Source organism: Lynx canadensis, chromosome F2 (genome assembly GCF_007474595.2).
Source record: "Lynx canadensis isolate LIC74 chromosome F2, mLynCan4.pri.v2, whole genome shotgun sequence".
Lineage (NCBI taxonomy): Eukaryota > Metazoa > Chordata > Mammalia > Carnivora > Felidae > Lynx > Lynx canadensis.
The window spans coordinates 42,429,039-42,446,620 of NC_044320.2; the positions used below are offsets into that span (position 1 = coordinate 42,429,039).

General features: G+C 41.6%; 1 protein-coding gene across 1 annotated transcript in view; it reads left to right on the top strand.

Moving 5' to 3' along the window:
* Positions 1–365: 365 nt before the first annotated feature.
* The window catches only part of CDH17 (cadherin 17), a 74,094-nt gene continuing 56,877 nt past the window's right edge, over positions 366–17,582 (top strand). Inside the window, 3 exon segments of the mRNA XM_030304446.1 lie at positions 366–493; positions 11,854–11,924; positions 17,179–17,277. Coding sequence (XP_030160306.1) covers positions 11,877–11,924; positions 17,179–17,277 — 147 coding nt within the window. The 5' untranslated portion in view covers positions 366–493; positions 11,854–11,876.

Below are 17,582 nucleotides of genomic sequence, written 5' to 3' on the forward strand. Positions count from 1 at the left end.
GTTTGCGATGGAATTGACAAAAATTTGTCGATTGAGCCTTCTGTACAGACACTATGCTAAATGTTGGGTGTACAAAATATGGACAAACAGTCTTGATGTCATGGAGCCCACACTCTAGAAGCAGTTGAATACATAGAGTGTTTCCCCTTTTTGGCTTCTGTTTGTCTTCTAATTTACTTCTCTACATTCAAAAGTTCAGATACTTGTTTGGAGATGTATTGAGTATGAATTAACTTCTTTTGGTACAAGCCCACTTCTTTTCTGGAGTGAATACAATGATACCTTTTATGACATCTGATGGCTTCTGCGGTCAATAAAACCTATCTAATAGGATGGTTAATGTTTGACTGAAGTCTGAAGGGAGAGGCTGGGGAAGCAGAACAGTGCGGAGGGAATGTTCTCCAGGGAGATTCTCAAGCCCCAGCAAGAGTCTCAACAGCTGAATGGAAGAAAATAACTTTTAACGGCCATTTTGTTATTTACTTACAGAAAGGTAAGGGTTGACATGTCTTAACTATGTTGATAATGTACTTCTTCAAGAATGACAAAATAGATGGTGGAGGGAGAGTACTTAAGTTGCTGGACAAATTTATTCCTTGAAGAGTGCTATGTAGCTGGGAAGGGAAGGGAAGCTTATTTCTGGTGTGACAAGTTTTGCTTAGGGAGCATAATTTCTTTCTCAGTTTCTTTTAATTAGCCTCTATTTTATAAATTTAATGAAATAGCTTTGGTTGAATCAAGTTTGGCAGTGGAAACAAAGAAAATGTGGAGTTTTGGGATGTTTAAATGAGTATTATACCCATTCTTTCTGATTAAAATATAAGAGTGCCTAGACCTAAGATGCTCTGGAGCTCTTGTATTCCAGAAGTTAGAACTGGAATCTGATTCTTAAAAAGTGTTCTCTCTCAGATGTGGTCTTCAAAAAATGAGCATTCTATCTACTTCTCAGAGACTGAGATTAAACTTAGGATTCTTGGGACTGTCTGGGACACAGTGGGGGAGGGGAAATGCATAGGAGAAAAGAAACCCTTTTCTTAAAAGTATTGGATATAAGAATTGAAAACAACCAAAAAACAAAACAAAAACAAACAAATAAACAAACAAAGAGTTGGAAACAGACAGACCTGCAAGCAAGTCTTGGGAAAGCAAGACTTATTGTATGTGTTGGTCAGCTTTTGGTGTTTCTTTCCACCTCATTGGTAGATGTACCATCTGCTAACAAGTGATTATTTTGAGATGTCAAGTTGTGTACAGCCTATTGTGTCTTCAAAGGTCCAGTCTCTGCCTCTGTCTTGTTTTTTTCTTTATTATGGGTGACTTTTGCGGGACAGATGCTGTCTCTGATGGGGGATGCTGAACAGGAGATTAGAAGAGCAATACATTCTCTGATATTTTCTTGTTTTTATTTTTCTCCAAAAACTTAGATAGCAGTGAAAAATCATTTCAAAGAGAAAGAAAGCACATGTTTAGGTGACAAGAAAAATGGATGACATTTAGCTCTCACCAGGAAAAAAAAGAACCACTGAGTAAGGGTTTATCGCAGATTGCAGGGTATATAGTTTATGAGTCTTCAGGGTTGGGCAGATGGGTTAGGCCAGTTTCATCATTTACCAGCCAGCAGGCATTGAGCAGATTGCTTAAGCTCCCTGGACCTTAATTTTCTCATCTATAAAATGGAGATACTTGCCTAACCAAGCAGTTGTGAGAATAAATTAGATAAGCTTGTAAAGAATTTGGTACATTGCTTGCCATGTGGTAGCTGTTCAATGAAAGTTGGCTCTCCTGTCCATTAAAAAGGTCAAGTAGATGATTCAGGTCAAGCTGAAAAGTTGTTGTTTCATTTCCTAGGGAAAAACAACAGTAATGTTACAGTAATGGCATTTTGGGCAAGAGAGCAACAGATTCTATTCTAAGGACATGAAATCCAAAGATATAACAGAATGATGAAACAATTGGGCTTTGTTTTTTTGTTTGTATGTTTTTATGAGAGGCATTTAAAAGCCCCTCTGATGTTTTGTATATAGTTGACGCTTGAACAACATGGGTTTGAACTCTGTGGGTTCTCTTAGGAACAAATATTTTCAATAAATACAGCAGAGTCCTATAAATGTATTTTCTCTTCTTTACAATTTTCTTTATATTTTCTTTCCCCAACTTATTTTGCTATAAGAGTACAGTATCTAATAAAACATAGAAAATATGTATTAATTGACTGGTTTTGTTATCATAACGCTTCCAGTCAACAGTAGGCTATTAGTAGTTAAGGTTTTGGGGAGTCAGAAGTTGTATGCAGATTTTTGACTGCACGGGGGTTTAGTGCCCCTAACCCCTGAGTTGTTTAAGGGTCAACTGTGTAAGTTTTTCAGTGGGTGTGGCATCCTTTGAAACTTGCCTTAGTGACCCCTGGGAAAAGTCATTGTTGTTCAAGATGAAGGTTACCTTTCCTATGCCTCCTCCCTTCTTTTATGAAAAGCAAAATCTATGCTGGCAGGAACTCAACTTAGAAGTCCCTGGAAAGGAGAATGCACCCCCACTTTTCTTCCATGTTAAGAGAGGTGACTCTGAGAAGGAAAGCTGAGCACGAATCATCCTGCTTCTTTTTCCAAAGGCTCACAAATAAATGCTTTTATGGGTGTTAGTTTACATGGATAAAAATCTATAGATTTAACTGTTGGCATAAAATTGCATTCATTCAGAAATCCTTGGTCTCCAGCCTAGACTGGGGCTCATTCTGTGGTCTACTCAATGATTCAACACGGAAAAAGTACTTCAGTTTGTTACGGGAGTATCTATCTACCTATTTGTTACTTGTGACAACAAATAGCAATGTTTATTGAGGTACAGTAAATATAAATGTAATAAAAACAGATATTTACTTAGTGGTTGAAGTAATAAAAAAAAAAAGTTGATTTTTCACTTAAGCTTATATAGCAGCCCAAGCTATGCTCGGTTAGTGTATGTGGCACAAAGAAAACTTAATTTTTCTTAAAAGATTCTCTAAGACTGACATATTGAATTTTCTCATCCATGATATTCTGAATCAATAATTTCTTACCATATTTTAATTATTTTTAAATATTAAGACTTGTGTTCTTGATAAAGAGATAAAGAGAAGTCAAAATGGTAGATTTGTAGTTTTAAAGAATGTTCAAACTAAGGATGAACACCTCTTCTGTTCATCCTAGGGAGGGTTCTGTGCTTGATCTGTGCAGTCAGATTGGTGCCCCTTCCTCAACCTCTCTGAGCTTAGTTTCTTTCCCTATAGGATGACAACAGGACCTACCTTATAGGATTGTTGTGCTATTTATTTTTTAAATTTATTATTACTATTTTTCAATATTTATTTATTTTTGAGAGACAGAGAATGAGTGGGGGAGGGGCAGAGAGAGAGGGAGACCCAGAATCAGAAGCAGCCTCCAGGCTCTGAGCTGTCAGCACAGAGCCTGACGTGGGGCTTGAACCTGTGAACCGTGAGATCACAACCTGAGCCAAAGTCCAACCCTTAACTGACCGAGCCACCCAGGTGCCCTGGATTGTTGTGCTATTTAAATGAAATAAGTTATCCAAAGCGTTTGACTTAGTAAATGCTCATAAAATGCTAGCTGATTAAAAAAATTTTTTTTTCAACTATAAAAAAACTAACTCACGAGAGATTTCATAGTGGCATGGTATTCTTTATTAAGATAGAATTAAATTCATTTTTCTTTTACTCTCTGACTCATCCCAGCCGCCAATTATGATTTAATTCAGGGATTGGAAAGTGAACCTGCTATAGTTGAGCATGTCTGTACATTTTTGTCATGAGAACCCTTGCCTCGGGGCTACTTTATAAATGAGCTAGTATTACAACAAGTGTTTTAGGGATTTTTGTTTTGTTTTGTTTTGTTTTAATCTCTGTGTCCAAACCCATTGGGATGAAATCTAATTTAGATTTACCTCACAAGGAATTTCTAAGGCCAGAATGTGTGATTTTATTATACTGGCAAATGCTTGTCTGTGTCCTTTATAATACACAAGTCACTGTTGTATCATGAGAAAGCACTTTGTCAAAAGCAATTCAGCCATCTTTTATGAGAAATAATGATTCCTAGCCTCCTCTTTAGGCCAGGGAAGGCCCTTACGATGTTCTGACAGATACGGAGGAAAGCACATCTTTCCCTTGTGGCCTCCCGGGGTTTCTGAGATGTCAACCTGCACATCGCAGGGAAAGCAACACTGACGTCTTACGGCCAACCTGCCTGACATGTCAGGCAAGCACCACGACTAGACATCCATCTATGCCCATTGAGGCCCTCCCTTCCCTTTGACCTCCCCTGACCACCTTCTCATTCAGGGATGGGGCATCCTGTGCGACTCTGAGGAGAGGGCTCCTCACTCCTGCTGCCCTTCCCTTACTCCCTTCCTGGGAGTGTTGGGTGGAATAAAGCTAGGCAGGAATAGGCATAAGCACATGTCTCAAAATGTTTCTTAGAGCTCATTTCTTCTTTAATACGACTGATTCCAGTAGTCATTTGTATTTAAATTGATCACATAAATTAAAAACATTTTAAGTCCTGGGGGAGGCCGTCTATCTTTCGTGAGCCCATTTATCTTGACCACGAACCTATTGATACAAATAATCACTCTCAGTTTTGTAGATGTGTAAATCCAGATTTTCATACACTGAAATATTGGCATATCTACGTTACAAAGCTTAGCGAGAGAACAAAGTGCTTCTATTTGTGTGCCCGGGGGTGGGCGTCCATCCCTCATTTTCTTCTTTCCTTCCTCCTAAATCAGTCTGAAGGATGAGGCAGCGGCCCTGCTTTTATGCCTGCCTGTTTACTTCTAGCTTATTAATGGCCGCTTTAATTGGGTCCCTAATTTGTCAAGAGTGCAAATTGGTCAGATCTTCCTGTGATTTTTCTAGACCTTTAGAGATGTAATTGGTGCCAGAGATTTGTGAGCAAGACCGACAAGATGGGCATGATTGATCTGAACATCACTTGATGAACAATGGTGTGAGCAGGCTTTTAATCTGATCTTTATTCATATCTGGCCTTGCTTTATAATTTATGGGGCTCTTAGCAATATACAGTGCAGAGATGAAAGAAATGGTACACAGGATATATGGTGCTGTTGGGTCCTGGCAGTATTATGAAGTCCAGTCACATCCTTTCCTGCCCACATCACCTATGAAAACAAATTTTCTAGTCCTTCCCTCCTGCACCTCCTTTGTTCTTTAGAAATGCATAGTTCAACCTTTGAGCAGGGTAAATTATTTGAATTCAAAGCCCTTAATGCTTCTTTTTTTTTTTCTTTTTTTTCTGTGAAGGATGAGCGATGACTAACTCTATTTAAGGTTTGCCTTTCTAGCTTTTTGCAAGGGGGAGAAAATCAATGCTTGTGTGTTGAGTTACTTGAAGGTTTGGAGACTTGGGATCTAGAAATTCCACGTCCTTACTCAGATAAAGGGGGAAATGACAAGAGTGTCTAAAAATGCCTCTTGGAGGAATTGGCGCCCAGCAGGAGAATCAATCAAGCTTCGAACGGAGCCCTGAGAGGCCTGCCAGGGGCACTGCATGTATAATAACTGAAGACAGCCCTTTCTGAGGCCACCTCTGTCCTGGAATGGCAGTGCCTTTCTTAGTCAAAAGCAGAGTTCCTTGGTATATTAGTTTGGTAGGACTGCCAAAGCAAAGCACCGCGGATGGGGTGGCTTAAACAACAGACATTTATTATCTCACAGTTCTGGAGTCTGGACATCCAAAACCAAGGTGTCAGCAGGGGTTGGTTCCTTCAGAGGGCCATGAGGGTCTGTTTTTGGCCCCTCCTTTCTGCTTCTGGATGCTCATCTTCTTCTTATGTCTCTTCACATTGTCTTCCCTCTCTGTGTGTTTGTGTGTCCAAATTTCCCCTTTTTATGAGGACACCAGTCAGATTGGATGAAGGCCTACCCTAATGACCTCATTTTAAGCGCATTACCTCTGTAAAGACCCTATCTCCAAATAACATCACATTCTGAGGTCCCTGGGAGATAGGACTCCAACATACGAATCGGGTGTGGGCACTATCCAACACGTAACACCTGGCTTGGCTAAAAAATGGGAGACTGCTGGGGCACCGGGGCGGCTCGGTCAGTTAAGTGCCGACTTTGACTCAGGTCATGGTCTCGCAGTGTGTGGGTTCAAGCCCGGCGTGAGGGTCTGTGCTGACAGCTCGGAGCCTGCAGCCTGCTTCAGATTGTCTCCCTCTCTCTGTCCCTCCCTCGCTCTTGCTCTGTCTCTCAAAAATAAATGTTAAAAAAAAATTTAATGGGGCGCCTGGGTGGCGCAGTCGGTTAAGCGTCCGACTTCAGCCAGGTCACGATCTCGCGGTCCGGGAGTTCGAGCCCCGCGTCGGGCTCTGGGCTGGTGGCTCGGAGCCTGGAGCCTGTTTCCGATTCTGTGTCTCCCTCTCTCTCTGCCCCTCCCCCGTTCATGCTCTGTCTCTCTCTGTCCCAAAAATGAATAAACGTTGAAAAAAAAAATTTAAAAAAGGAGACTGCTAAGGCGAAGGTCAGCGGGGAAATGAGGAGAGATGGTACGATACGGAATACGTGTTCTGTAGGAACTAGATCTCCTAGGCTAATGTTCCTCTGAGCAGGGGGCATCATATCAGTTTCTGACGAGGAAGAGCAGCAGAGTTTAAAAAAAAAAGGAAAAAGAAAAAGTTTTTTGAATTTTTGGGAAGATGTGTAATGGATTAAGTGATACTAGATGTCTCATTATGTTTATGAAAAGAACATGGGTGTAGAATTAGCCAGGCAGTGTGATCTCGGGCACGTCTCTTAACCTCTTTAACCCTCACCTTTAGATTTTTGATCTTTAAAAGGCAGATTTTAACAGTACCTGCTTCAGAGGGTTCCTATGAGAAATCAATAAGGTAACGCATACAGATGTCTTAGCCTGTGCATGGCAAATGGTTTTCAGTAAGTGTTAGCTGCCTTCGTGCTATTCTTCCGGCTGGACACAGATTCAGGACGCAGAGGGATTTGTGTTTTGTGGGCTGTGGTGAATCAAGGCATTAGCCGTAAACAGCAAGGCCAGCAGCCCTGATTCTGTATTTGCCGATGGTCCATGGTTAAAGCAAGTGGTGGTGGCTTTTCAAAATCCCCCTTTCCCACAAAACCTTTGACCTGTGTTGCTAAGGATGTGCTTGGCCTCACAGATAGTTGCCATAGAAACTGTCTGAATTTAGTCTTTGTGCCTGAGGGGAACCCCAACAAATAGCAAAAATTCTAAGCAGATCTTTGGATCAACCATTTCAGGTAGGGCAGCTAAAATGTCACTGAATTATCTAGAAATACACTCCAATCCTTTTCTAAGGAGCGTTTGTGAGGAAATCTATCAAGTGTGTGTGGCGTGGTGGTTTTAGGCAGTTGCGGTTATAAACTATGGTTTCCCTCCAGCAATATTATGATCCAGGATGTGATATTCATTAGTGGAATTACGTCCATGCACAGAGGAAATATAGGCAAGATTTGTTTGAGGGGCTAAAGTCCTCCTCTGGCATAATCCCAGCATTAGTGCCTTTTGCCTTGATGCATTCAGATAAAGGCTTTGTCTCACGGCTTCGCTTGGTTGTGAAGGCTGCTTCTTGAGTATTATGGGGGGCCTCCAAACGCCAGGGATGATGAAAGGAGACGTTCTACAGGACAGTGCTGAAAGCTCTGACTAAGGGAACGAGGTGGCAGAATGAATTTTTATGTGACGAACACTGTTCAAACTGTTAACTCATTGAACCCCATAAATCTCAAAGGTAAGTACTATGATCATCCCTGCTTTACAGAGGAATACAGACAGGTTGCTGGAGGAGCCAGGATCCAAACCAACCAGTCTAACTCCGGGGTCCGTGTTCCCAACAAACGCACTGTGGGGTATATTTGTCTGCAAATAAATCATGGAACCCTAGGCACGGCAGCAGAGAGCAATTACTTCTCTTGCTCACTGGAAACCTTTCTGTGCTGTGACTGACAAAATAAGGGATAAGTGCATTGCTACTTTTACGTTTTAGATTCCTTAAAGCATCCCAGATGGTGGCCTGTCGGAGCAACTGACTAAAATAAGGCATTTATTTTATTTTCATTTGCTTTTCTATCATTCAATTTATATGTCTTTGGGAGATTAAAAGCACTAAAGAAATCAGTTCAAGGAAGAGGTGATGTGTATCGGCCAGTCCTTAACCTATTTACTGAGCAGAAATCTGTTAGTGTATTTAAAAGAGAAGCAAGCCTTTTCACCAACAATAAAAATGTATTACTTTGCATCAAAACAAATCTTTAAATTCCAAATTAACTTCCTTTAACAATTTGTGTTTATTCTGAAAGCTCTTATAGATTGGACAAAATTCATAGGATATCAGTGTTAGACAATTAAAATGTTTTAGAATTTAACAAACATCTGTTGAGGGCTTAATATATGCAAGGCATAGTATGACAAGCTGTGAGAGGTAAAAAAAAAAAAAAAAATTTTTTTTAATTAGGCCTCATGGCGCCTGGGTGACTCAGTTGGTTGAGCGTCAGACTTCGGCTCAGGTCACGATCTGGCCGCTTGTGGATTCGAGCCCCGCCTCGGGCTATATGCCAACAGCTCAGAGCCTGGAGCCTGCTTTGGATCTGTGTCTCCCTCTCTCTCTGCCCCTCCCCCGCTTGCGCGCACTTTCTCTCTCTCTCTCTCTTATAAATTTTTTTTTTTCAACGTTTATTTATTTTTGGGACAGAGAGAGACAGAGCATGAACGGGGGAGGGGCAGAGAGAGAGGGAGACACAGAATCGGAAGCAGGCTCCAGGCTCTGAGCCATCAGCCCAGAGCCTGACGCGGGGCTCGAATTCACGGACCGCGAGATCGTGACCTGGCTGAAGTCGGACGCTTAACCGACTGCGCCACCCAGGCGCCCCTCTCTCTCTCTTAAAATAAATAAACATAATAAAATTTTTTTAAATAAAAAAATAAAATTAGGCCTCTGTCTTGAAGGATTGTGCTTCCTAGTAGAGGAAATAACATGGATATATAAATAAACGATAAAAAAATAAAATGCAGGAGGGGTTTCAAGAGGAAGATACATCTGGCTGGAAATCACTGACGATTTCATGAAGGAAGTAGGATTTTGGTTCTAGCTCCGTGAGCTACCCCTTATTTGCGTATCCCAGTTCTTAGCATGGTATCTGGCATATGAGAAGCTTTTTATAATAATTCAATGCTTTTGAAATAAATGAACAAGTTGGAACTAGAGGTAAGGTATGACAAGTAGTATGAGTAGAGGTCAGGAAGGACAATCTTAATCCAACTTCCTGATGCAAATATTATCTGTCCCTTTATTGCAGCTGGCTTTGTGCTGGGTGGGGAGGACAGCAAGCCCCGAAGCATGGAGACAGGAAATCTCGGGTGCAGAGTCCATCCTGGTAGACAGCTTTACTGAGGGTGGGAAGGGAGTTGGAGATAAGGCTGGAAGAGTGAGTTGGGACCAGTATTTGAAAGCTCTTGAATGCTGTGGAGCTTGAGGAGAATGATCCCCAAGTGTGCCATTATCATGTATATTTTCACTTCTCTTACAAGTATTTTTTATAATAATTATTATTTTTTGTTACTTTTTTTTTGAGAGAGAGAGCGAGCGAGCGAGAGAGAGCGCACACACACAAGTGGGCAAGGAGCAGAGAGAAAGGAAAAGAGAGAGAATCTCAAGCAGGCTCCACACTGTCAGTCTGGAGTGCAACGTGGGGCTTGAACCGACAAACCATGAGATCATGACCTGAGCTGAAACCAAGAGTTGGACACTCAACTGAATGAGCCACCCAGGCACCCCTTCTCTTAAAAACATTGGTGACAGCTGATCATGTGAATTTTTCCAATGTGAAAAAAACAAACAAACCTAGTTAGATTTAATAATTGATATATATATATATTTAATATTGCAATATGCTTCAGCCTGGCATTGTTATTTATTTCCATGTGTTTCCAAACCACATAAGCAGTCTAAAGCAGTAGAAAAATGTCTTGTTTGTGTTTAAGATAATGAGCCAATTCTAAAATGATGTTTGAACACAACGACCAAATTAATTCTGTTGCAAAAGCTCATTTCTAAACATTCATAGAATTTATGAATCTGATTTTCCTGAAGGGTTTTGATTCTAGCTCTTCCTTAACATAGCTGTAGAACCTTGGGAATAGTTCCTTCATTGATTTAGCATGTAGAAACAATATATACATTTTATATATCTCCATACCTCTATTCCTAGTTCTGTATCTCTGCAGCTCCCACATTATATACAGTACAGTAGAAAGAGTTGAAAGAGGTTTAGGTCTTTGGGATCTGACAGATCTGGCTGGAAGCAATGCAATGTCCCTTTCTAGCTATGTGTTAGGCAAATCACTTAACTTTGAACTTCCATTTCCTCATATATAAAACAAGTATAACATTTCCTAACTCATTATGTCTGTGAGAAACTCACAGGCTTTCTGACTCGGAATCCACTGTCTACATCACTGTTACACTGTTTGTAAAGGCTCCTCCCAAATCTACCTCCTAGATGTTGCTTAATAAATGCTTATTTCCATCTTTATCTCTTAAGGCATTTGCGAGGCTAAAATTGTGTAGTACATTTACCTTTTTATTTAAAAAAAAAATTTTTTTTTTCAACGTTTATTTATTTTTGGGACAGAGAGAGACAGAGCATGAACGGGGGAGGGGGAGGGGCAGAGAGAGAGGGAGACACAGAATCGGAAACAGGCTCCAGGCTCTGAGCCATCAGCCCAGAGCCTGACGCGGGGCTCGAACTCACGGACCGCGAGATCGTGACCTGGCTGAAGTCGGACGCTTAACCGACTGTGCCACCCAGGCGCCCCACATTTACCTTTTTAAAGTTCAAATATGGGAGCTCCAGTGGCACAATCGGTTAGCGTGTGGTACTTATAAAGTTCAAATATAAGCTATCCAAATGTAAGAAATTTAAAATGTCAGGGACTACATTTTTAGAGTGGTTAGAATTTCAATAACCATATTTTCATGGTGACTATATTAGTGATATAAGTTCATTGGAATTTTGGTGAAATGGGTACATGTTCCATTTTACCAATTTTTTTGGTTTTGTTTTAGCAGTCCAGTATTATGATAGGCAACAACCCTGCTTTATAGTCCATGTGGAAAATTTATATCAGATCTTAAAAATCAGTTCGTCATGATGTGTCTCAGAGTGAAAGTTATAATGTTGAAAAAATGTGAAGCCACAAGAAAGAAAGGAATAATGCTGAACAGAAGAGAGTAAGGGCAGAGTTTGGATTCTTATTTGGTTGCTTTTGGAGTAATAAGAAATATACTCTTCCCTTAGGCATATTGCCTAGTTAGCAACAGTGTTTAGAAGACCGAAGTGTGGCTGGTGAAGTCTTTGAATGAAGGATGATGAACGTTCTTGGGTTCTTTCTGCTCGAGGAAGCTCATGTCTTTGCAACTTTGAATCAGAATCACTAAAATTTTAGTATCTGTTATCCTGGCATTTGCCAAAACATATCTTTCCCATGCATACAATAAAAGTGAAAACTATACTTATTTTCTACCATTTATGACCCTTAAATGGAGAAGATTATAATAAAGTGAAACAGGTAAAGAAATGGAATTACTATGAGCTTCTTTGGGGATTTTGACTTGTGTGTTGCTATGGATGAGGCATCATAAAGCTTCTGGAAGGCTGGGTGGTTCCGAAACGAGAAGAAGCTGGCCTTTAGAAATCCCATTCTACTAGGTTTATAACTGGATATTGTTCCATGATCCTTTCTGGTTGGAAATACGTGATTTTAACCGACTGGTAACTAATCACTTTTATCTCTGGTTTATTCACAGAAGTTTCAGTACAGAAAACCACAATGATGCGAGCCCAACTCCATGGCTTGTGTCTCCTTACACTTTATTTGGTAAGAGAAGAGGATGTTCTTTATTTATTTGCCAGAATATTTTCTGCCATTTTCTACCTCATACCAAGGAAACGATGATTATCATCACCTAAAAAAAAAATCTATCAAAATTAAATTGTATACAAAGGACACGTAGTTTGCCCCACTGTGATATTTTTGATGAAATGGCTTCAAGTCAAATGTCTACTCTTCAACCAGGGAGGTACTTTCTCCTCAACTCTTAAGAACCAATACCACTTAACAGGCAAGGTTTAAAACAAATCTGTCTATTCATGTTTAGATCTTCATGTATAGCTCAGGGACTCTGGAAAGAAAAGTATACTGTACATATATTAATGTATATATATACTAAATATATTTATGTGTATGTAGTGTGTGTGTGTGTATATATATATATGTATAATTTAGTCTATGTCCCTTAATCTTGACTTTTTTTTTTACTTTGACCATGAAAAATTACCATGGGAATATTAAGAAAAGCATTTTCTCTATTTTCAACCCTGCTTTGTTTTGTACTTTTATCCCCTATATATGGTTTGGAGTTTTCTGGTCAGAGTTGTCTTTAGCCATTTGTTGAGTCAACCCTGTTGACTAACAGGCTTCTAGAAATTAGAGCTGGATGGACTCTGGAGAGACCCAGCCCTCAATCTTGGGTAGATAGTGGGGTGTCATCATTGTTTTATTCATGAGTCTCATAAAGGTCGTACACTTGCCCAACAGTCTGTTGTATTAGGAGGCAAGATTATGGGGAAGCATCTGCTTTCTCTTTAGAAGGAAGTTGCTAGACCCTCACATTTCAAATCTTGTTTTTTTTTTCTTCTGGGACCCAAAAATAGCATCAAATTCTAAGTTCCTGAGAGCCTCCTAGAGTCCTCAAAGTTCAGAATATTGACATAATGAAACAGAGCCAAACTTGTAAACCTACCAGAGCCTTCCTCCCGGGGGAGGGAAGGAAGCTGCGGTTCCAACTTTAGGAGCAATGTGCCTCCTCATAGACTGGGGGCTCAAAGCCAGACACAAGGGCTGCTTGGAGTATGTCAAACATCCCCTCTTAACCTGTCTCCTCTTCTTACCCTATTGAATGCCCTTTGCTATCTGTCTTATCACAGGGTGGTAGTGAAGTCAGACCTAGGTACAAAAGTGGCAGTGCCACTTACTAATGATAGGAGCTTGGGTGAGATAGTTAAGTTCTGAACCTCAGTTTCCTGCCCCATGAAATGGGTCTTAAAAGAGTACTTGCCTTATTGGTTGTTGTGGACATTTAATGAGCTAGTGCATTTATATAAAGCCCGTTGGTCAGTGACCGGCCCAGTCTAAGTACTAGATAAATATTGGCTATTATTATTACTACAGCATTTTAAATATTCAGTGTCTACATTCATATGGACCTTGACTTCCATGAGGAGAACTATCTTTTAGTCATCTTTGCAGCCTCAGCACGCAGCACTATGCCAGGAACAGGGTAGAAAGTAAGTACATAATCATGGACTTATATTAGGAGACAGCAAGATCTAAGACAAGATTCTATCATGATAATTTGATAATAGTGGGCTTATCTTGTCTGAGAAGGAGACATGCATTTTTTTTTTCCTGGATAAAACGTTGGATATAAGTTTTCCTTCTCTCTACTCTCAGGCCAGTGGGATTTCTACCTAGAGTAAGAAATAGTGCCCAAACCATTGCTGGCAGCAAGAGCCTTGCCCAGGAGATAGACACATGCACAGCTGTGTCAGGTGAAGGAAGGCAGTTGCTACCATCCACCCCACCACCCCCTGTCATTTAAAAAATTTTTTTAATGCTTATTTATTTTATTGAAAGAGAGAGAGAGAGAGAGAGAGAGAGAGAATGAATTAGTGGGGGAAGAACAGAGAGAGAGAGAAAAAAAAAGAGAATCGTAAGTAGGCTTCATGTTCAGCCTGAGGTGGGGCTTGATCTCCCAACTGTGAGATCATGACCTGAGCCAAAATCAAGAATCAGACGCTTGACTGACTGAGCCCCCCAGGCGCCCCTCACCCTCAGTCATTTGTTCAGCAAGTGGCTCTCCTGTTCTCTCCTGAGCACTGGTTTCCGTCGGGGGCACGAAACATTGCATGAATATATTGCAAGGGCCCTGAAGAGAAAGCAAGTAAGTGACCAGGGTTTGGGAAGGGGTGCTGCATAGTTAGGTAGGGAAATCAAGGAGAAGCCACCTGTTTTAGAGTTTTGCCTGGGATTGTACTTCTTCTAGAAGTAAGGAGGGTTTGGCATAAATACTATGTAATTACTGCAGAGAACTCTTGCTGGGAAGTACAAGGAGGGTGGCTACACGGTAGGCAGACCTAGCAGTCCCACGTATCCTTTGCTGGTCTGGAAGGGTGTGGCAACGTGGCTCAGAGTTGGGGCTCGGTGGTGCCACAGAGCTGGCTTCATCCCCCATTATCTGTGTCTCCGCTGTGGCACTTTTCTGGACGTACTTTCCTGATCTTGTTGAGGAACAGAAAAAATGATACGTGTGGAGGGTCTAGTCCCACAGCTGCTGCACAGGAAACGTTTAAAAAATGACAGTTCTATTCTCTTCCCTTCCTTTTACTTCGTGCAGGATGGTAGGTGTTACCTCTCCACCTCCTGCATGAACCCTCTTTTCTTTCTCGTTTCCCCCACACCACCTTTCCCAGTTCGGGCAATGTGGCTTGATGACTCAGAACACACACACGCATTTTGAAATCTTTATAGCCCAAATAGAAATGTTAATGGGCATGTAGGGAGATTTGCTGCCCTGTCACGAGAACCCAACTTTGAACCTTGCAACTGAGATATACCCTCCTGTCCCGATAGGTGAGCCAGCTTGTCCTCGCAGGAAGAACACAGCCTTGTTTGTGAGGTTTGCTCGACTAATGGGAGTTTCTTCTGGATGCCATTACTAGTGTGAGCTGCTGAAAGACTGGCCGCTTGCTGACATGAGCAGAAAGTTGATGAAGGCAGTTTGCTGTTAAATCATGATCCCACAGAAACCACTGCTCTTCTCTTGTACCAACCATGGTGGTGCCTGGACATCTGCACCCAGTTCTTGTGTCCTGCCCTCCAGAGGATAAGTGGAAAAGGAGTGCAGGGGAGAAAGAGCCCCCAGAGGAAGATATTCCCTTAAAGGAATTGATGAGCTAGAAGTCTATAACGTTATTGTGTCAGTTAAGGATGCTTTTAGTATAGGCAATAGAAAGTTCAACTTTGGAGTGGCTCTAGTAAGTCGAGGTTTATTTCCTCAGATAACGAGAAGCCTGAAGTGGACAGCCCAAGGCAGGTTTTGCATTTCTGTGATATTATCAGAGACTTGGGCATCATTCTCTTCGCTCCACCATTATTTGAGCTGATTTGTTCCCTTGTGGTTTCATGATGGCCACCACAGCCATAGACATGCGGTGCATGGTCTGAGCAAGAACAACGGGGAAGGGGGGTGACAATGCTGGCCACAGCTGTCCTTTTTCATTGGAAAATAAAAGCTTGACCAGAAACCCTCCAGTAGACTTCACCTTTTGTTTCAGGAGCCAGAACTAAGTCACTCAGCTCCCTGCTAGCTGCAGAGGAGTCTGGGAAAGAGACCTCTTGGCTTCCCGAAAGAGAGAGGTTGCTGATGGCTGGGGGCAGCTAGTCCATGGGCCTTCCACAATCTGAGGGAGTGGAGACCAAATTCCAAAGCCCTCTGTGTTTTCATCTGACAGACAACCAGTATCAAGTTAATCGAAATTCAGTGAACCAAGGGATATAGTGGAAGGCCTTCCCCCAAACTCTCATACTGATTGTTCTCGGTTTATTCTCAGCATGTCCATCCCAAGAGTGTACTTGCTCTCCCTGAAGAAGTGGCAAACAATTCTCTTCCCCCGAGTTCTTCACACTTTCTTGACTTTACCTCTCCAGCTCCCCAACCATCAACTCCTCATATTATACTTCTGATCCTAACCTATCCCACCCATGATTTCTACACAAGTAGACCTGAAGAACCACACAAGAAGCATTGGGTACGGGTGCTAAGTCCCTCATTCCAGAGGGCGCCCTCTGTGGATGGGTTGATGGCTGGCTGTCCCCCTGTGTGCCACCTGTCATGCTCTGTCTCACTTTAGAAGGATAGTTGTGGTGGGACATGGAGGCATGGCAGGGGTTGCCGCTGGATGTTCGCCATCCTCCTGGGTTGGGAATGGTGGGAGTCATACCCTCCTGTACATCCTTGATGTCACCTGTTTTCCTGTCAGATTGTCTTGGTCCTTTTTTGTTCCCTCTGGTAGGTAGTGGGGCATAGCAGCCGAGGGCAGCCATTGCAGAGTTGCAATGGGTTAGAATCCTGCTTCCCGTCAGCACCTGGGCAAACTGCTTACCCTCTCAGCATCTTAGTCTCATTGCCCGTAGAACGGAGCTGGCAGTAATAATTTGTCCCCAGGTGGTTGTCAGGATTAACTGTTTTTAGGGCTGAGTTCGGCACATAACTAATTTCTCTTCTTACTGTCCCAGCCACCACATACTGCTATTCCAGCCTGAATTTGGGTGTCTGCAGAGGTTTCTTGCCTGTCAAATTCAAGGTCTTTTGGCTTTAGAAATGTCTTAGTTACTTGAAGTAAACATTTTGTTCTTTTTTTTTTCCTGTATGAGCATGGATTGCTAATCAAACGTTAAAATAGTAAGCTTTTCTTGAAGTTACAGTTGTACCAAGTAAGCACTGTACTCAACACATCTAAATATTTTTTTCCCTTATAAATTTAGTTGTCCTTGAAGTGACCATGAACTCTAGGGTGCTGGGGATCTTCCATAAATGTCCTTCTAAATGAATAGGAGTGGAGGAAAGGTGTTTTAAGAAGCTGATTTAACACTGTGTTGTGTTTAGAAGACAGAGTGGCATTGTGGGCAGATAGAAGCTTTTGTTCAGTTAGATCTTAGTGTGTGTGCCCTGACAACCACTTAAGGCATTTACTCTGGGCAAGTAGCTTCACCTCTGTGAGCCTCATTTGTAACATGGGAGTGTTAATATTCTCTCTACAGGGGGATTGCTTGAATGGTTAAAGGAGAAAAATAGCACAAGACTCATGGCAAGCCATTTTGATATAGTGAAACTCAACAATATCAGATCTCTTTCTATCTGTTTTGACTATACTTTGCATTGTTTTGACTAGGTTAGAATGTTGTGTCTTCTATATCAGTCCTAGAAGCCATAATAAAATTAGCAAGTGGCATGTATGTATTCATAATGATGGGTATGCCAATTTTCTTTTTTTATTTCCTTTTTTAACAGACAGCTGGATATGGCCAGGAGAGGAAGTTTAGTGGACCCCTGAAACCCATGACATTTTCTATTTTTGAAGGCCAAGAACCAAGTCAAGTCATATTCCAGGTAATGGCTACTCTTGATCACTGTCACCTTCATTTTACAGGCTCTCACAGTGGACTTTACTCCTTAATCTACTGTACAGCAGGAAATAAAATAGAGGCATGGCAGATCTCATTATCAAGAATGATTTCAGAAGCTAAGTTAAACAGAGAGATGGGTGGCCTCAGTATTGTAAGGGGTTGTACGTGACATTCTCATTCAGACTTCTTCAACCATGTCTGGGGGAAATGCTCCCATCCCTGGGGGTGCGCAGCTTGGTGCCTATAGGCACTGCCTCTTCCTCAAGGTGGGAAGGGAACAAGTCCCTG